The 21343-nt window shown below is 40.2% G+C and overlaps 1 protein-coding gene across 2 annotated transcripts in view; it reads left to right on the top strand.

The window, feature by feature from the left end:
- The window catches only part of LOC126480669 (hamartin), a 234346-nt gene that overhangs the window by 18578 nt on the left and 194425 nt on the right, over positions 1–21343 (top strand). For both annotated transcript variants that reach the window (XM_050103892.1, XM_050103893.1), the window contains exons 2-5: positions 2904–3113; positions 3920–4037; positions 4118–4253; positions 12405–12517. In XM_050103892.1, the coding sequence (XP_049959849.1) occupies positions 3017–3113; positions 3920–4037; positions 4118–4253; positions 12405–12517 (464 nt within the window). In that variant the 5' untranslated portion in view covers positions 2904–3016. The remainder of the gene's footprint in view (positions 1–2903; positions 3114–3919; positions 4038–4117; positions 4254–12404; positions 12518–21343) is intronic.

Below are 21343 nucleotides of genomic sequence, written 5' to 3' on the forward strand. Positions count from 1 at the left end.
AGGTCATCTAAGACTCTGAATCAGTCTTTCCCAGTCAGCCTCATCAACGTAGATGTTCCAGTAGCTTGTGTGCATGTCCATAGTTAAGTAATACTCTGCTCTCGAGCAGTCTAGGGATCATCAGCATGCGGCTATGGGTAGACATCTTGTTTCTTGGCTTTGTCCTGTCATTGATAGTAAACGCGGATTCAGGTGGAAGTTGTTCTTCAAAAGGACCACAGAGAGGACTGAAAACACTCTTGAAAGGGCAATAATGTCATCTTGCAGCATCTTCTCTATTTCCTCTCAAATTATCCATTGTTCAACTGGTGACATCCTGTATGAGCACTGGCTATTTGGTGGATGATCCTGTGTTTTGATATGGTGTTTTACAATGAGGCGTTTGGTCTGTCTTCTACACTTACAGATTAGAAAGCATCCGAAAATTGGCTCTCAGTGGCTAACAGGTGCTGATGTTCCTCCGTCAGGGGGGAATCAATGAGCAGTATGTGATACCAGCTTCCTCCCCTGCATTGTTTGTTGTGGTAGTGGAGCAAACACTTGATCGGTGACATCAGGTTGTCCTTCCTGGACTGGTTTGTCTGTTCCTATACACATATAGTTTGTTTTGAGTTGTGGCTGCTCTAGACAATTAGTGATCCAAAGCTCTCCTCGACCACCTACAATATTTCTGATCGTCACAGCCATGTAAATTTCTTTTGTGAGGTGAGTAGCTGTGCAAACTACAAAGGATTCACAGTTTAAGTGAGCATCTGGATCGATGACTGAAACTCATCTCGTTGATGACAGTGAGATAACAATGCCATCAAAACCAAACAACCACCCACAGTAATCTGTGTTAAGTGTGCGTGTTGGAATAGCTCCATTAGTCTAGAGCTCTAATATTCCACAGTCTGACTACTTATGATGCCTGCAAGAAGTCCCATCTGACAATAATGTAATGATGACATTGTTAGAATGGCATTTGGAGTGCTGTGTTCTGTCGTTCTTGCAGTGCGTGTTTCTTTCAACTGGACATATTTCCCCGTTGCGACTTTCCCATAATACATTCATGTTTAGCTGGTGGTGATAATCATTGGACATTACAGAAAAGGAAGCCCCTTAGCCAGTCTGAGCTACTTCATCCAGGGTATGGCGGTGGGCCTTGTCCCACAGCTTGACTATAATTATCTACGTAGAGATCTGTTATGACAGTTGATGCCCGGTGATGTAGTAGTCGTCAAACATTTGTTTCCTTCCTCTGCATTAGTGTACAATGTATCCATGTCCAGAGGACACTTTCCAGTGTGTGCTCCTCTGTCCTGCAAATGTCTTATCTACTGCAGAGCATTATACTTGGTGGAATTGGTTATGCCTGTATTGATCACATGCTGGATTGTTTGACAGCTACAGCACCTTTGACTTGTGACTGAGATTGGGGGTAAAGATCGATACCTCTTCTTAAACATTCCCTGTGACCTTGTGATGTATGTGGTAGACATGTAGGACAGCCATTCTCGCTTGCAAATTCCGACAGTTCTGACTGCCATGAACTGCTGTATCTCCTCTCCTACTGCTTCTAATATAAGAGAGGTGTGGTAACGGTCTTTCATAACTGCCGTGGGGACCACATTCGGGCGTCAGTCGTACTTCTTTATTCCAACTCATTTCTGTTCCATTTCCTCAATGTGCTGACACCACTTTATGAATTCTGCAGCTTTTTTTGTTATATCATTGACCAGAGGAGTGTGGTATGTTTCTTCTGTGACTTGTTGAAACAAGTGTGAGCTCCTGTTATATTCGAATTTACAGTATACGTAGGGCCAAAACACCAATTTTGCAAGACAGTGTCATTCGCTCTTGATGTCGGGCCCTGTTCCCTTTAGTGGACTTACTGCTTGTTGTCGCAAAATGTTTTCTTCTTTTTGATCTGGAATTTATCCCAGCTTTTGAGCTTCTCTTTGTTGTTGGTGAGTCAATGTTGGGCTCTGTTGCCCAAGTGAAAGCACACGTATGCCAAACCCATCATGTCATCCCACTTGTTTTATCTGGGGACTCACTGGAATCCTTTCAGCCATTTTGTAGGGTCCTGATGAGTGTTTCCAGAATACAATTACAGATGCCTGATGTGCAGCTGACTTACAGCTGCTTTAGAATCCAGTTGTCTTCCAAATATAAAAACTGTTGTAAAAATGTACTGCTTGTATTGTAGGCTAGTTCTTGTTTGTGTAGGTGACTGCTTTTATGTTGCCTAATTGGAGCTGTAGTGATATGTGTAGATATTTTGAAGTAGTCCCTACCAAACAATGTCATTTATAACTACAATAAAGTCCAAACCTGAAAGCAATGTCATCAGTGAAGTAAAACTCACATAACTGGAAACATGTTTATCACAGATAGAAATGGACAGAGAATGCAGCTATTTACACAATTATTTAATATGCCAGAACATACACATTACAAACTTCTTAAACTGGAGAACCTTCCAGAAATGATTAATGTTAAATAACAAATAATTGGTGGTGGTTTGGTCTCAACTGGGAACAGGCAGCATGCCATTCAGTGATGCTGTTTTCTTCTTCTGCATAATGCAGTACATTTTAAAGAAACTATAGTTTAATACAGAATATTGTTAAGAAAATTAATAGTAGCATGATTATTACATGCAAGAATCAGCTTAGAAGCGATCGCTAGTGTTACTGTCGAACTTTTTAAAATTTTGCCACTTCGTAAAATTGTTAGTAAGTTTATGGATAGAAATATTACTGCAAAAGAAAATTATCAGTATAAAATAAGAATACCTTTATGTAAATAAAAGATATTAAAGGGTTATGTATCTCACTAAAGAAGAAAGTTGTTACTAAAAGCTAGTTACAATTAACTGATCCTTTAAGTAACAATTTCTCATTCTAAATTTGTTTCAGGCTGTTATCCAACAGGGACATGTCTCTTATTGGGACTGTACTGGTTGGTATTCCACAGTAAAAGGATTTGCAAAACATTAGCTTCCCAGGTGTTCAATGAATGGCTTTAAAAGATGGCAGACATAGTTGAGTTATTTAACAGACTTGAATCAAACCAGCCTGAGGTTGTGGAAGAAGTTAAGAAGACGATCCACGATATCTTCAATTCGAGTAAGTACACAAACGTTATTGCAGTATGTGTGATTGTGTGGCAGTTAATGTAATTACCTGTTTCTATAAGACAGTTCATGACTGATATGTATTCAGCTGTATGATTCTTTCCTCTGACACTGGAGACAATGCTCACCTTACATACTCTGTAAGCCACTATACGAGCCACAATATGGTGCATGGTGGAGGATACCTTGTATTGCTACTAGTGTTTCATTTCCTGTTCCAGACTTTTTCTATGCCTCTGTATGAGCCCTAATTTCTTTTAACTTGACCATCTCCCTTCCCTCATTTGCCATCTCCCCTCCCCCTCCCCCTCCCCCTCCACAAGAGTGGGTGCAGTTGTGGGTCCATCAGCAGCTGACCGTGCTCTACAACACAAAAATTGATCATTTTGTCTTCCAGTGACATAAATATCTTAAAGCATGTGGTGATTACTTTTAAATACAAACATTCCATGGTCCAATTGTGGTGTGTGTGTGTGTGTGTGTGTGTGTGTGTGTGTGTGTGTGTGTGTGTGTGTGTGTGTGTGTGGTTGACATTGGGATGCCCCTCATACATCACATAGTTAAATGTGACAGTGTTACAAAGTGTTTTCATGTTGTATGACTGAGACGGAGTCTGGGTACCAGTATGGCATGACATGTTGAACACAGCAGAATGCAAGGTGAACCTAAGGGTATTATCAGATAGGTTGTACACATATCTCCCCCCCCCCCCCCCCCTCTCTCTCTCTGACGCTTGTTGTTACCAAGTAAATCTTCAGCAAGACTAAAGTGATTACACATAAGTTTTTCATTTTTCAGCCAAAGAATCATTTATGGTAAATGGCTTATTTGAATACTATCTTACCACAAGCTCTGTGAGATCAGCAGAAATTCTTGCAGGGGTTCGAGAGCCCCATGACAAGCATATTTTTGACAAGTGAGTATAAAACATTTTTCAGCTAGAAGTATCTCTTCATTTTTGATGAGCACTATATTCAAAACTGAATTTTTTTTTAGGATATCAGAATCAATGAAGGGGTCATTAAAATTACAAGCTCTTACCTTACTTGGTCATATTATCAAGCGTCATCCAACCTGGATTTTCAAGATAACAAATCATTCTCTTTTCAAGGATATTTTAAAACTTTTGAAGGTAAGATCTGAATTTGCAGTGAAGGTTAAAGTTGAATATGTTATGTGCATGTTGTGTAATATTATCAGAATTATATCTTGGTATTATTAAACTCATTTTTAAGCAATGTTTAGTGTATAGAAGAGCTCATAGAACACAAGAGACTGAGCTTGAATCATAAAAATATCGAATCACGTAAGTACATCAAATCCTACTGAAAATATTTTTCGGTTGGTCATTCTGCTGTGACATCTTTGTCGTACTCTTGCTTATGTAATGGCATCACAAAGTTTGGGCATTTGTGAGTGAGAAGCAGCTCCACTCCAACTGCAGTGCGTTCAACTTTGTGCATGTGCATAAATTTCCAACAGGGCAACAATGCATGTGCATTTGTGCATGCATAAGTTCCTGGAAACGAAGGCCGTGTGTAAAGCACATTGCTACCCACGTGTGGTAGGACTGTTTGTGCTTTTTGGTGGACAACAGGTAGCTGTGGCCCCTATGTGTTTGATTGTGTAGCGTGTTGAGGTTATGCTGTAAAGTGCTTTATATGTGCAATAATATCTGTTGACGCCAAAGGAAGCAAGTTTAAGTTTATAGGTGTATACAGAAATGAAAATAGTCGTGTGGAATGCCACTTCTGAAGATTATGTGAATAAAAATTCGAGATGTGTTGTCCTGAATACTGTGTATTAGATAAAGTCTCTGATCATATTTCTGTAAAGAATAAAATGCCATAAATTTTGAAGAGGAAAACAGAGAAGGATAAACCAAAAATTGATGGAAAGTTTACTTGAAAACAGTGGACGAATATTAATGTTATGGTGACTTAAAAACACAACAGCTGAGGAGCCTGACATCTGAACAAAGTAAGTGATGAGGCATGTGTAGCTTCCCAACAAACTACTAAAAATAGAAATGAAGCACACTGATGATGCAAAAACTATGAAACTGAAAAACACAACCTGTGTTCTAGTGGATTCTGGCGTCTATGGAATTCTCAAATTTGTCGAGTCAGCAGAAGTTGACTATGAACCTCCCTTAAGTATTTCTCAATTTCAGAAATAATCACTTTTATTTTTATTTATTTATTTGTGTTCCATTGATCCAGTATGCAAGAGAATTGTGTGGATATGGAATGAGTCATAATTATACACGAGAACAGTAATTGTAGAATGCTAATAGATACAAATTTTAATATTGTGTAGGAACAAGATGTGCTAATAATTCAAAGTTTAGGCATTTCTTACAGTGGAAAGAAGTATAAAACAGTCAGATAATTATTCCACGCTACAAGTTACAAATTTGATAGAATTGAAATGCTTTGTTTCGAAATGAGGAATAAATAATTCAAACAGGTATATAAGTTGCCAGTTACTAGCTAAAAAAAATTACAACCAGCCTTTGCTACAGTTTCCCAAGCAGAGAATCTAAAATCTTGTGACCTCCTCCTGAAATTTGCAGAGAAACAGTATCATCCACTTTGTATTTCTTGTACCTCTTCTGTTAATATACTTCTTTGCATACTGTCACTTTTGTGTTTTCTTTTTTACACGCAACAAAAACTCCCAACCAAGAAAGGGGATTCATGCAGACTACAGACATTTTAACAGCAAAACTGTGACCGATGGGGTATCCAACCCCAAATACCACTGAAGCTATTGACAGTTTAGGGCAGTGCAAGTACTTCTCTACCGTAGTTCGGATTATGTGGGTATGAAAAACAGCATTCTCAGTTCTGTGGGCTCTGGTAGATTAATTGCAGCAGATTTGACATTAAGCATGGAAAAATGTACGCTTTGTGTTTGAACAAGCTACATATTGAGAGCATGCTATTAGCAGTGAATGGTTTGAGATGGGTCCTGTGTTTTGTATAGGCAGTCCCTATTGGAATTTCAGATTCCTAGCGATGCCAAGAAGTTCCAGTTCTTATCTAGGATTCGGGAACTATTATAGAAATCGATAAGAGGGGTTTGCAGATCTAGGGTTATCAGTTATGCAACTTTTTTTAAAAGGGTGTAAAGTTTGAATGGACTAAGAAATGCCCACATGCATTCAAGGAGGTAGACAGGATTAACATTGAGTTCAGTAGTAATTTTTCTGGATTAGAGGAAAGAGTTATCTTGTCAATTGATGCTTCCATCCTAGCTGTAGGGTGTGTTCTCAGTCAAATAGTGAGCAGAGGAGAAACCAGTGGTGTATGCCACAACAGAAAAAGAGATGTTTAGTCTATCTGTGGAATCACATATTTCGGATTTTTATTTGTTTGGGAGTAGTTTTAAAGTGGTAACTGGTTATACAGCTCTTAAGTGGTTGTTTGGGTTTAGGGACCATTCTGATAGGACTGACTAGATGGGCATTGAGATTAAGCAGATTTACATCTACCTCTACATACATTCCACAGCTAATGTATGGCGTGTGGTGGAGGTACTCTGTATCACTACTAGTCATTTACTTTCCTGTTCCACTTGCAAATCAAGCAAGGGGGAAAAAGACTGTCTGTAAACCTACTTATGTGCCCTAGTTTCTTATATCTTACCTTTGTGGTCCTTACGCACAGTGTACGGTTGGGCAGTAGAATCATTGTGCAGTCAGCTTCAAATGCTGATTTTCTACATTTCTCTGTAGTGTTCCTCAAAAAGAATGTAGCTTTCCTCCAGGGATTCCCATTTGAGTTCCCAAAGCATATCCGTAACATTTGTGTATCATTCAAATCTACTGATAACAAATGTAGCAGCCTCCCTCTGAATTACTTCAATGTCTTCCTTTAACCCGAAATGGTGTGGACCCCAAATACTTGAGCAGTACTCAAGAATAGGTGTGCTAGTGTCCTACATATATTCTCCTTAACAGATAGACCACATTTTCCTAAAATTCTCCTAGTAAATTGAAGTTCAGCATTTACTACCCTACTACAATCCTCACAAGCTTGTTCCATTTCTTAAAGTATGACGTCAATAAGAAACATATGAAAGTGGTTAGTTTAACCCTTTCAGATGATGTAATTCCATTTGATGCCACTTAGGATTTCTCATTTTGTGGCATATGGATAGTAGCTGCATCTGTGGCCACCCTTTAAGCCTCCATTAGACGCTGCCCTCTTAGTGACTACTGCTTACACTACTTCATATGTTTCAAATCTTAGCAGCTAGACAAGCAACCGGAGAAGTCACTTTTGTATGCAGTGCATGATCATCTTTGTTTTCAAATTGTGGATTGAACTTTTTCCTATAAGGCATGTTTTGTTCATGGATTAGATACAGAAAACTCTCTTGCTGAACTTCATAATCGAGTTTGTTTGTTGTGACACTACTTAAACTTGGAAAGAATTTCCTTTGATGCCGATGCAGACTGTCTGTAGCAGCAAACATGGAGATCTCGATTTTTGAACAAAAAATTAGTGTTTTCTTGCATAATTTCAGAGAGTGAGAGCAAAGAACCATTAGCAAGAAAATGTTAAACTGTTGTTCCAGTTGAAAAACATACAAAAGAAACAAAGCATCTGCCAATACAATGCAACTCAGGGCACTGTGTACATTGTAGTACATAGGAGGAACATCACAGAAGCAGATGGAAGTGTGCTCTCTGTCTGGTACTGCTATGCCTAACTGCAGAAAAGAACTGTATCTTACCTTATCACCAAAAGTAAATGCCATTTCATGCGTAGTGGCTTGATTTGAAACCACCCAGTATATGTTTAATTAATGTACGTAACACTTGTTTTTCACATTGTTGTGTCTGTCGTATGTCTAATAAAAACAAGGAAATTAAAATAAAAGAATTTCTAATAATTAGTCTGAATGGGTTAATCTGAAAAGTAGCAGTGATACAACCACTGAGTACGACCGTGTACAGTGACAAGCAGCACACTGAGCTGACACGGAATACAAACAGTATGCTCGATGTTGGGCTGCAAAGTCAGTTTAAAATTTCCTTTTTAGCTGCTATGTTCTTTTGTATTGACTCCATGTAGAAGTTGTGATATGTGCTTTTATTATGAGTCTTTTTACTGAAGATGGTCACACAGTGACTGAAATAAATTTGTTGTAATAAATGGTTTCAAACCTCTTATGACCGATGCTGCCAGTTTTCTTGTTTCAAATAAACAAGTATGCATTGCAGCCACAATTCATTGTGTGTGGCATGTTGTGTAAGACAACGAAGTGGTGCCACAGGTAGTAGTGCCAGCAGGGCTAAGAGTAGAAGTATTGAAAGAATCACTTGACCACATGTTGTCAAGACATGGGGGTTGTAGAACAAAAAATGATACTAGCATAATGTCACTGGTGGTAGTCAAGAAACAAGATGCTGGTTGGTATGTGAAGAGTTGTGAACAATGCACGCAGGGGGCATATAAGAGCCATAAGTTAATACCTTTGCAGAGGTTACCAGAGGCAATGAAACCATTTAAAATAATTGCGTTGGAAGTTGAAGCATGGTGTCCCCCCCCCCCCCTCTCTCTCTCTCTCTCCTCCCCCCTCCCCACCCCTCCCTCTCTCTCTCTCTCTCTCTCCCCCCCCCTCCCTCTCTCTCTCTCTCTCCCCCCCCCTCCCTCTCTCTCTCTCTCTCCCCCCCCTCCCTCTCTCTCTCTCTCTCCCCCCCTCCCTCTCTCTCTCTCTCTCTCCCCCCCTCCCTCTCTCTCTCTCTCTCTCTCTCCCCCTCCCTCTCTCTCTCTCTCTCTCCTCCCCCTCCCTCTCTCTCTCTCTCTCTCTCTCTCTCTCTCTCTCTCTCTCTCTCCCTCCCCCTCCCTCCCGCATATCTCTCTCTCTCTCTCTCTCTCTCTCTCTCTCTCTCTCTCTCTCTCTCTCTCCCCTCCCTCCCCCACCTCTCTCTCTCTCTCTCTCTCTCTCTCTCTCTCTTCTCTCTCTCTCTCTCTCTCTCTCTCTCTCTCTCCCCCCTCCCTCCCCCCACCTCTCTCTCTCTCTCTCTCTCTCTCTCTCTCTCTCTCTCTCTCTCTCTCTTTCAAAGTGAACGAGATGCCCTTGATAATAATATGAATTTGGGTTACATGATATTTTCCAACATTATCAGTTGTCGATTATGAAGAAGTAGATTAGGATATTTTAAGTTCTCTCTTTTTCAAGAATATACTCATGCTTTCCTATTCTCTCTTCATGCAGAATAACGATGTTATCAGGGTGTTGGCCTGTCATATTGGAGGGTAACACAGAGTATGAACATTCTGTTAATCTGAAAGGAAGCCCATGAAACAGATACAACTGATGAGATAGTAAAGGAATTACATAATAAAATACTTCATGTATTACATTGTCATAAAAATGCATCATCCACATTGAAATCCTATGATGAAACAGAATAAATTGGTACTGCTACCATTTCTAATGGGGACAGAATTGACATTTATACTGTTGCATGTTGATCAGAAAGTATACTGTTTAAAGCTTACTCTAAAGTGTTTCGTCTGCCTGTAAAAGAAGAGAGATATTCCATGTCTCAATAGAAAAAATATCATTCCAAAGAATTATTACGATTCATGTCATAAAAATGTTCTCAGTACTAGTTGAGTGTTTGAACTGTTTATTATGATCCCATCAGTTCAGTGTCTGAAAGCAGTTAAACTTTTATAGTGCTAAATGATACTGTCCTTTAACTTGTACAGGGTGGTGCAGATAGAAGTAGCCTGTGTAAGTGTAAATGAAATGCAATGAAATTACAGATACGAAGAGCTCAAATTGTTTTACCATTTATTTACAACGAAAAATACAGTGAAAAATACAAGACGTATTCGGAAAGTAAGGTCCGATTTGGCATGAAATTGGAACCACTGTGAAAATTTGATGGAACCTTGCACAGATGTGTTTGGCAGTTCCTTTAGTGTGCCTGTCAATAACTTCACTTTCTCTTTCCAGTTCAGAGCACAAAGTGATCACATAGAAATGCCTAAAGCAGCAGTGTCTCCCACCAAGTACATTGACCTGGTGAGAGATTTTGCCTGTAGCTACGCAGTCCACATAACGTAAATGTCATGTGTTTCTTGTTTCAAAACAATTCTCAGCTGCATTTTGCAGGGGCAATAAAAGACACTCCTGCAACATTTTCAATGGAAAGTGTTTGATCACTCACAATAGAGGCCTTAATTGGCTCCCTCCGATGTTCATCTCTGCACACGTGAACCGCTGGCTTCGAAGACAACAGTAAGTCTGAGCGCCGACTATTTAGAGAGCTAGCTGGAAGGTGTGATAACTGTTGTGAATAAAAAATTTTTTGTTTTCACTGTGGTTTCCGTTTTGTGACTGATCGGACCTTACTTTGCGAACATTCCTCGTATATGCATAGAAAATGTTAAGTGAACCCGCCTCCCTGCAACATCAGTACACAGTTGTGCATATCTAAGCATATTAAAGTACACCCGGCCTAAAGTTTGGATATTGATGGCAGCAAATTCGTGGTTGATGTTGCCTTATTTATTGTATTGTTTGTGGATTTGTTTCATAGACTTTTTTGCTCTACGTGTCCCTGCAGCAAAAATCGTATGTTATTAGATCTGGCGATCATGGTGCTCATAAGTGTTTGCTTACAGTTCTTTCCTCAGGGAAGACATTGTGGACTCGTTCCAGGGATACCAGAAACATGTGGCATGTTGCCCCACCATGCTGGAAGAAGCAGTACTGTCTTTCAAATTCAATGAGTTGAGCACAGAAAGTATCAGAGATTTCCATATATGCAACTGTGTCGAGGGTAGTGTCAAAAAATATTGGTCCAAATATGTGCGTTACTGTTATGCCACAGCAAATGCCGATTTCTTCATCGTGAAGTGGTTGCTGATATACAGTGTTAAGGGTCATCGTTGCCCAGTACCTTGCGTTCTGTGAATTGATGTCACTGGAAAGATGAAACCTTGCTTATCATTCATGATGTAATGGAAATGGTGTAACAAACCATCGTGTGCCGTAATCTATACATTTCTGACTGTAATCCACCCCGTAATTGCTCCACAACCCTCACACAATACAGCTTCAAATTAAGGCTTTTCAATATATATTGGCAACTCCTCCTATTTACATTTGTCTGTTGAGCCTGTTTACCTGTAGACTTCTTTAGGCCCTGAATAATTCTTTGGCGAACTCTGAAATAACTTCAGTTGTGTGAACTGAAGGAATTCTTTGTTGTTTTAAATTTTGCACAGATCCGTAGGTGCACCACAGACTCAGTATTGTTCTCTTTGCTGGTAGTCTTCTGTCTGGATACCTGACCCCGAAAATTTCGTGAGATTCCTTGATCAAACTTGTTTTCACATATGCTTCTGCAACATCACTTCTTTCTGCTGTTGAGAAAATCATTTTGCAGGCCACAAAGAGACAAATCTAATTTCATTGATGAGATAAACTGATTGTTGGCAGAAGAATGCTAACATCCCATTATTGCATAAAACCGTCCATGGTTGTAACCGTTTATTCTATTTCAGAAGTTAAAATATCACATTCAAAGGGGAGGTGGGCTACTTTTAACTGCACCCCTGTGTACTTCTGAGTTTATGAAAGGTTTTGTTAAATATGTATCATTTCCATAAATGTACTGTGTTTGCAGCAGTGGGCACCAAAAACATATTAATTAAAATCTATCCTACTCAATGTATGACGTGACTTAATTAGAAATAAAACATTATTTATAAGCACAAATAGAATGTAAAAAATGACATATGTATTTGTTTCATTGTAGAAAAGTGTCAGAACTCTTTAAGTAATCAGCAGCTGTATATTTGGTAAAGACATTAAAGGTGACATGACTAAAATAAAGGGCAGATCTTTGGGGTTAATGCTGGAAATTACTAAAACACCATTTAATCCCAATGTTATCTTCAGTCTCATTAGTGCTGATAAATTTGTCTGTCTTAATAATGTTTCGTCATTGGCAAAAACATTTTTCTTGATTTATGAAAAACCTTATAATTTGAGTAGTCAGCTTTGTAGCAAGAGTGCAATGTGTGTACATAACAGAAAATAATTTGTGTATTATGGTGCTGCAAATTAGTGCTTAATGGAAGAAAGTTCATCATTCCATTACATTGCCCCAAATGCTTGCAGCTTCATTTGCAGATGGAGCATTGTTCATAATTACTCCACTGAATAGTTCAAATTTCCTTAATTGGTTTTTGATTTATGTATTCAATATTTCACACTCATTTACTTACACTGGCCACTTTTGATTCAGGTGGAGACAGATATATTGCCTCTCATGAGTGCACTACTGGTGCTAATTGTATTACTTCCTATGATACCTGCACTGCTTGGGCCTCATCTCCAGGACATATTCGAAGTATTCAGGTATATATTGAGTTATGTTTTTGCTTACATGTGCACACTTGCATGCTTGGTCTCTTTTATGGTATATATGTATAATCTAGTATGTGTTTATAACAGGTTTTTACTTATGAAGGTTTACCTCATAGCTCTGAGGCAGGTATAGATATGATGGCTAAACAAACCAAAAAGAATTTTCATTTTTTGGAAATAAGTGGTTGTTGTATAGGTAGCAGACTGCAGTTGGAAATGAAGTTGCCTAAATATTCACGCTTTGTATACACGTCACCATAATGTTGGTATCAGCTGAGTAGAATGTAGGCCTGCTGTCTGGTGTACTCATACCATGATGTGTTTGTACTCTGCAGTAATAAGTAAAGTTTTGTTGACATGGTGTTTCATTTAGGCTTGTGAAGGGAAAAAATAAAGTTTGAATGGATTTTGTACAGAGAAAAGCGCTTCAACAGTTATGATAAACAGTCTATAGCATCAAATAAAAAACTGTAAATGCCTATAAAAATCTGTCGCGTATGTGTGTATTGGAATTGTTACTCAATTTAAGAGTTGCCCTTCCCTCTGCTACCTATACTAAATATGTAATTAATACACTGTCTTCATATTTCATATAATTTACATGAAGTACTCTTTGTTTTATAATTCCAAGTATTCCGACTGGGAAATAATGTGCATTGAATCATAGCAGCTTTGTGCACACCTGAGCATATGTTGTATGTGCTTCCATTAAAGTACTGTAGTGTTCACAACCATCCTGTGGGTAACTGTCACTGTGCATCTGAGTTTTAAATAATCCTTTGTGACAGTTAGTCGCTACGAGCGGTATATACAATCCACATTACCTCATTTGTGACTGGAAATACACCCTGCTCCATTGAACTGTACAGAGAATGTAGTTTTATTTTTATTTCAACGAAACTGACTATTGTTTGTAGTAATTTTCTGTAGTGAGAAGATTGTCAAGAAAGAGGTTTCTGATAAAAAAACTGGAAACTATGCAAAGTGTGTGTGCTGCAGTTTGGCACTTCACCAGATGTACTGCAAACAAGCTTTCTTCACTTATTTTGATGATGATCATTATATATTTCACACTCAAGGTGTGGTTTTTGGAATTACAGTGCAGGAATTGAAATGCATTTATGAATAGAAAACTTGTTGTAGATATTGTGTGTGGAATTCTGTATGAACTGAAATGTGACTGTATTGTATGAAGATTTTTTTGCTTCTGTGCTGTCGCTTGCTATGGTTATGTTTATACATTGTGAGAATCAGATATCTGCAAAATGCAGTCAGTCACCTTCAGATGTTTGATATGTCACCTCTTTTTAACAGCTCCTCTTGTCTGCGGTGGACATCTTGCATTGAAATTGGGTAAAATGCACCCTACAAAGGATACTTAACATTTCTTCGTTAAGTAAATTATGCTCTGAGGTACAAATAATATCATAGTGAAGATAGTAATGTGTAATTTCCCAGGCCTGTACTATCAGCAAGTGCTGGTCGCTATTGTGATGAACAGTGCCGGTTTCCTAGCATCTGGGTAATGGAGACTTCTCCTGCCGAGAGATAACTCTCCACCTTGGCTTAATCCAGCTAAAGGGTGTTACCTTCTGTTTCAACCTGGTGGCTTTAAAAGACAAATGTTTCCCACAGGATGGCTTGCACTTGTTATAATACCCTATGGGTAACACACTCTTGGAAGTATCAGCAGGCAGCATTAATTTATCGTAGTACTAGGAGCACTAACAGGAAGTGGCCAATCACAGTGCCTACTTGCTGCTCTGGTGGGCGTGCCTACTTGCTGCTTTGGCAGTAGATTGCCCCCAAAGGCCTGTATGTTGAAGCAACTTCAAGCAGATGAATTGGAATTGTTGGTCGGCAGCCTTGGTAAGATAAGAAGGCAAATTTTAGTTGGTCACTTGATTTGGGGGAGGGGACCAAACAGCGAGGTCATCGGTCCCAGTGGATTAGGAAAGGATGGGGGAAAAAGTCGGCCGTACCCTTTCAAAGGAACCATCCCAGCATTTAGGGAAATCACGGAAAATCTAAATCAAGATGGCCGGAAATGTGTTTGAACAGTTGTCCTCCAGAATCAATCCAATGTGGTAATCGCTGCGCCACTTCGCTCCGTGACAAATTTTAAGCTCAGATGTATTTCAGAAATTGGTAGTCAGGGATCAGAAAAATGGTTTGTTCTTGTGGCGACTGTTGCTGTTTAACGAATGTACATGACGGCTTGGAAAGAGGCCACCTAACAGAGCAAGGAGTAGCTAGGCTAGCTGGAGGTGTAGCCTTACTTATGAAGCAGACTTGATGAGGTATTAGAAGATAATAAATTGCATTTTTCTCCAATGGAAATTTGAAGTATGCAGTTTTTCCGTATGTCTTTACCCTCTTCAACTTTAGACTGTGATAGTGTACTGATTATAAATGAGATTGTAGAATTCTATTGGTAAGGGTGTAGTAACTGACGTTGGTGTTCTTTGTCCAGTCCAGTGACTGGATTGTTGAGTTTTATGAAACTGGTCATATGGCTGCAGGGCACTGATGAGGAGTATAGAAGAAGTGACTTTCAATCCTGTCTCATGGATTGATGTGAGGCTAGTGACCCTTATTTTGTTTGATAACATACATGTAGTGGGCATAAACTTTTTCCAGTACTGCTAACAAACGTTTCAGAGGAAGTCAATGGAGCAAAATGTGCATGATTTGTCGTGTACAGCACAGTGAGTTTGCAGACTCTGGCTGTGGCCACGAACTGGACTTCATCAGATCTATGAAAGCTCAGACGAGGATGAGAAGGAATGTATTAAGATCTGTTAGTGTCATATCTACTTTACCTTTAATCCCCCAAAAATTTTGATGAAATAAGCTTATTGATCCTTCTGATCTATGCTCTCATTTACTGAATTAACTTCCAGCGTTATAGGAACCTTCCCCACACTGGGAAACATCCTACATGACATAGCACTAAAAAAATTTTGGCACTTCTCTACATTATTACAGGAATTTGGCCTTGGCTGAGTCCAGAACCACCTATATACTGTCACTTACAAGCTTAACCAACTCCTTCCACAGGAAATGCAGACCCACATTTCACCTCCACCTCCCCCCAGTCACTTCTCACTGCCCCTCTCCTCCCCTCAAGTAGAATCTCTACATTATTACAGGAATTTGGCCTTGGCTGAGTCCAGAACCACCTATATACTGTCACTTACAAGCTTAACCAACTCCTTCCACAGGAAATGCAGACCCACATTTCCCCTCCACCTCCCCCCAGTCACTTCTCACTGCCCCTCTCCTCCCCTCAAGTAGAATAGTGTTTTCCTTTCCAGGCTTGAAGTTGTGGTAGAAGTGATCCTTTAAGAAAGACATGAATTTAACTATGTCTGGGATTTCAGTATCAGTTTTTTTGACTGATTCTCCAGAAAAAAAGGATTTTGATGTATTTACTTGAATCTTACAACCTAGTGAAGACAATGTAATACCAGCAAGAGTTCAGTAAGGTAAAAGTACAGTCAGACAGTATCTTCATAGGTTGTTCGCTTGCTGGCAGTGTGGGGAAAAAGTAACAGCCTGTCAAATCATGATGCATAAATGGTAATACTGAAAGAAATCAAAGTACTTCCATCCCAAAGTAATAACTCAAAGATTCAGAGATGATAATCAACTTGCAATACAGAAATTTACAAACAAACTTGAAAGGCAAACTTATCAAAAAGACAGCCAGCTTGAGTGACAAAAATATAATACATTTGTAGAAACATTTATTTCTTCTTCGATAGCTCTTTCCCTTTATTTGCAGTACTAATGAGCTGCCGTCAGGAGCTAAGTATTGTTTTGCTGGGTACGAGCTTGGTGACCCCAGGGTTCATGAGCTGGGGACTGGTAAGCGTTGCAAATCCCCTGTCAACGTAAGCTCTGTGTATGCTTCAGTGACCACCACATGGCGTGGCGGTGGAACGTTGTGTGTCTCAGGAAATGGGGGATCTTGGCTTGACCGCCCAGCTTGCGAGGACAGAATAAACCTCGAAAAAAAAAAAAACCCTCAATCTCAAGGTGTGGTGTGCACTGATGGGATGCATGGCTGTCGCGGTGGAACAGTCGTTAGTGGGCAACCTCTGGGGAACCTGCTGCACCTCAGTTGAATAAGGCTTACTCAGGCTGTGGGGCTCTGTCTGAGTGGACCCTTATTTTCCTAGCTGCTCATGGGACCGAGATGGAACCCTCGAAATTATGATCTTCTCCTCATAGTGGGAAGGGTGTACCGCCTGGGAGTATTCACACCCATTCATCCAAAAGAATGAGAGAAGGTAGTCCTCTCGATAATCAAAATACTTTGGACTGCAGTAACAGGGCTCGTGGAGACATGAAAGTCATGAATAACACTGTTCCTGCTGATAAAGAGGAAGGAGGGGACATTTGAAAAGTGTCCCGCTTTTATATCCATAAGGGTTTGGAAGGCATCGCTGGAACATTAAAATCTATAAATCGATTGCGTAATGGCTCATTGTCGGTTGAAACGGGCGGATCAAGCAACCAAGGAGGTGTGTAGTGATACTCTGGTATTTCAATGTGATATCCCCCTACGTGCTATCACCTCGCTGTTGAGATACAAAGTCATAAGTTGATGGGAAGACGAGTGGCTGGCAGTGACAGATAACAAGCTTGGTGTGATCAAGCCCACAATTTGGCTGTTGAGTACTTTCTTCCAGCCACATCGGAGAGACAAGGTCCTTCTTACTCGTCTTCACATAGGCCACATGACATGTGGATTCTTACTATGGCAAGAGGACCTTCCAATGTGTGGTGCTTGTGGCGTGCAGATCATGGTGCACCAAATTTTATTGTATGCATTTTATTTGCCAACCAATGGACTGTGGTAGATTAGCTGGTGGATCTGCCGTCTGTTTTATGTAATGATCAAACGAACGTGGTTAGAGTTTTAAAGTTTCATGAATTGTCCGACGTTTTTAACAAGGTTCTTAATGTGTCAAAGGGTGGCTGGCTCACCCTAGTTCTTGTAAGTGGTCAGCCAGTCACATGTGCCTCTGCATTTCTTTTAGTTCTTCTGTATTCTGTTTTCTCTGTGTTTTAATTTCTTGATTAGCTCTCTTCCCTCCTAATTGGTTTTAGTGTAAGTGAGAGTGTATGTGATACAGAGTGCTTGTGTGGTCATTTCGAGTGCATGTTCATCTCCACTTTCATTTGTTTTCATAAGTATAAGGGTGCTGATGAGCTCGCCGTTGGGCAACCATCAAATTCTCTCTCTCTCTCTCTCTCTCTCTCTCTCTCTCTCTCTGAGCCAGCAGTTTGTGTAAGTAATTGAATTAGAATATCATGTAGGAAGAAATAACATCTGTATCATATGAAAAACATTCACAACCCAGTTGTAGAATTTCACTACAGACAATCCTTCAAAGGGCCGAAGAAAGTCATCAGGGAGAAAAAAAAAAAACTCATTACACCAAAAAGAGAGAACTTTCAGAACAAAATTAAAACTATATTATAAATTGTTGTGGCAGAATGTAGTTTCTCAGTATATAACCTCCCTTGCGCAGATATGGAACTGTTGGTAATTGATGAGTTACACAAGATATTAAATAACTTACTGTCAATAGTCAACACATTAAATTTATGCTCTGTTGGTGTAGGCAATTATGCAGAACCTTTAAAACTTGGCCTGTGGCGAGCATAGGGCCTTGAGCTATTGCAGTGTTACTTCCTTGATCTGTGCTGTAGTTGTACCCTGTACTGTTTCTCTGACTTGGTCTCTGACAGATTCACTGCTGACAACCTAGCTTGCTTGTAGGACATCAATTATGGCTTTTTCCACTTTGTTTCTTTATTCCACACTTGTGATCAGTTAACTCCTGTTTGGTCTCCATGTGTGTGTTGACCTCCACCTTTCCAAATTTTTTTACAGGGGAAGCTTGCCAGTCCATGTGGGGATCACACTATTGATGAGAGCTGCCACTTCCTTGTGTGTGCCTAGGAGTAGATATCTGTCTGTTTGGGGACACTGGGACTATGGACTGTAGCCACCAAACCAGATGGCCATAGCTCTGCCTGAGTAGTGCCCAAGGGGAGGACCCTCTTTTGGAGAAAGCAGCAGTGTGGCAGATATCTGACACCTAGAAAAGACCTAAGTTATCAGCTGGAGGCCGTAACACTCTGGCAATCTCTTCAAACTTTGATTCTTCAGTGCCAATTGTTATTACCCTAAGAACTTTGTTCTTGGCCCCACTATGAGAGGGAAGCTCAACTAAGCAAAAGGCAGAAACCTAAATCTCTGTTTCTGGTTTGCACTTAGATGAATGGAGGGTCCTTATTACTTAATAAGCCAATGTTGTTTGTGTATAATAGTGAAAGTGTATTTGGAGAAAAATCTTCCCGTAGTAAAATACTGAGTGGTTCCATCTTTATTAAAATGGTGAATCCTGTCCAGTTTCAAGCATTAAAAAACCCTTGATGTGCCTGTTATCATATCATCCCATAAATGCCTGAAATGTGACGGGTTTAAATTTTCATTGGAACGTAATGCTGCAGATGGATGAAGAGCTATGCTAACACTTCAAGAAATGATTGATCCATTTCGTATATCATTTATGTTGAGGACCACCAGACAAAATGATTTATCCCAGAGTGTTCTTCCTTACTTTTGAGGGGACTTACTTCCTGATAGTCAATATCACAGTTTACCTTTGTAGTGAGAAACTGTCAAAGAGAATTGGAAACAAAAAATACAAATTGCTGGAGATCACACTGTTGGACTTTGAACGTATGTTCATGGATGTTCCACCCTTACCGGTGGCAATGATCTTAACCAGGACGCCCTTAACATGATAATTCATTGAGAATGCGATAGGTATTACTGTCGCCTACTGGAATATCCTTTTGGTTTGCGCTCTGTGGTCCTCTTCAAGAAATGTATTTCACTGGTGACCATTCTCTAACCCTTTAAGGTTACCATGCCTTCTACTTGAACCTTGGCCCTGGAAGAATGGCTTGAGAGGTCTGTACATCGGTTTGCGCAGATATAATTGGTGAATGGATTCTACAACATTCCACATTGGAAGCAGTAGCAGTGAGAGTGCAAATGACCCCAGCAATCACTGTTTGTAATGTTTGTTTACTCACAGGCAGGGCAGTCGAGATGGCCACCTTAATCCAACAATCCTCCCTGCCTATTTTGTGTGCATGCATGTGCGTGTGCATGTGCGCGTGCGCACCCATTGCACATTCTTTTCGAAGACCCTGTCCTTTCTTTATCACCACTCGACAGACCCATTGGCATATTGGTGTCACCTGACAGCCAAGTAGCAGTCGTATACCTTCGCTGTCTCCTTCCCCTCTTCTGTCATTGATGAGGATTTGTGGGTTGTCTTCAACACGATTATCCTTGTCACAGGTGTTACAACCCTTTCTACATGCCCACTCAACTGGCAGCTTATGGTGGACCAAAGACATTGCGAGAGCTATTCAAAACCATTGAACAGTGCTACAGTGTCTCAAGTGACATCCTTCAGAGTGCTGTCACCACTTTTAAGTGGCTTTGCGTAAAGACTAACAACCTAATTAACACCATTAGAAGGAATACTGTCTCTTGGGAAACATATAGAGCTTCATTCAAGGTGTGAGTCAAATTATGTGGTCTACTGGAGAGCTCAAGATTTAAAACTGTTCTGAATTCCTTGTTCATGATGGTATTCCTTCCAATGTGCTGATTCTTGCCAAACACTTCGTGACTGTGTCAGCATTTTATCATCAGGCTACTCTTTGAACACTTAAGGCAAGTTAAAAACGTACCCTGTCTTTTACCCTTCCTTCCAACTGTAACCCTGTTTGGAAGGTAGGAGACAAGGTACTGGCAGAATTGAAGCTGTGAGGACGGATCATGAGTCATGCTTCGGTAGCTTAAATGGTAGAGCACTTGCCCATGAAAGGCAAAGGACCTGAGTTCGAGTCTTGATCTGGCACACAGTTTTAATCTGCCAGGAAGCTTCATATCAGTGCACACTCCGCTGCAGAGTAAAAATCTCATTTTCATAACCCTGTATTATGGAATGAACCTTTCACTGATTGGAATCTGCTTCATGCTTGTGAGTTGGCCCAGTCTCTGATATGAATCATAAACAGATGATCAAGCATCTAAATGTTACTCAGTTTCTGCCTGGAGGACGTTTTTCCTTCGACATGGAGAGAGAATGTCATCATCCTAATCTGTAAACCAAGCAAAAACCTAATGTCCATCTACAGCTACTGACCGATTAGTCTCACCAACAAGACTGGCAGACTGCTCGAAAGCTAAACAATGTGCCCACCAAACTGCTTGAAAGTTTGGTAGCCTGGCAATTGTGCTGGGTTCTCCAATTGTGAGACCTTTGATTCTTATTAGTGTGGTTGCTGGGAGGGGCCGACCGGAGTGGCTGTGCGGTTCTAGGCGCTACAGTCTGGAGCCGAGCGACCGCTACGGTCGCGGGTTCGAATCCTGCATCGGGCATGGATGTGTGTGATGTCCTTAGGTTAGTTAGGTTTAATTAGTTCTAAGTTCTAGGCGACTGATGACCTCAGAAGTTAAGTCGCGTAGTGCTCAGAGCCATATTTTTTTGCTGGGAGGGACAATCTACAACAAATTATCTGGTTAGGTTAGATATAGCAGTCTGACAGGCATTTTCTAAAAGTCAGCATCTCATTCCAGTCTTTTATCTACATAAGGCATACACTCCACCACGTATGCCATCAAATGTTACTTGTCCTCTATGGCTGAACTTTCAGTGCTCCCCACTGATGTCAGGTTTTATCCCACCATCCATCTTGGATTGGAATTGGTAT

This window comes from Schistocerca serialis, chromosome 5 (assembly GCF_023864345.2).
Source record: "Schistocerca serialis cubense isolate TAMUIC-IGC-003099 chromosome 5, iqSchSeri2.2, whole genome shotgun sequence".
Taxonomy (NCBI): Eukaryota; Metazoa; Arthropoda; class Insecta; order Orthoptera; family Acrididae; genus Schistocerca; species Schistocerca serialis.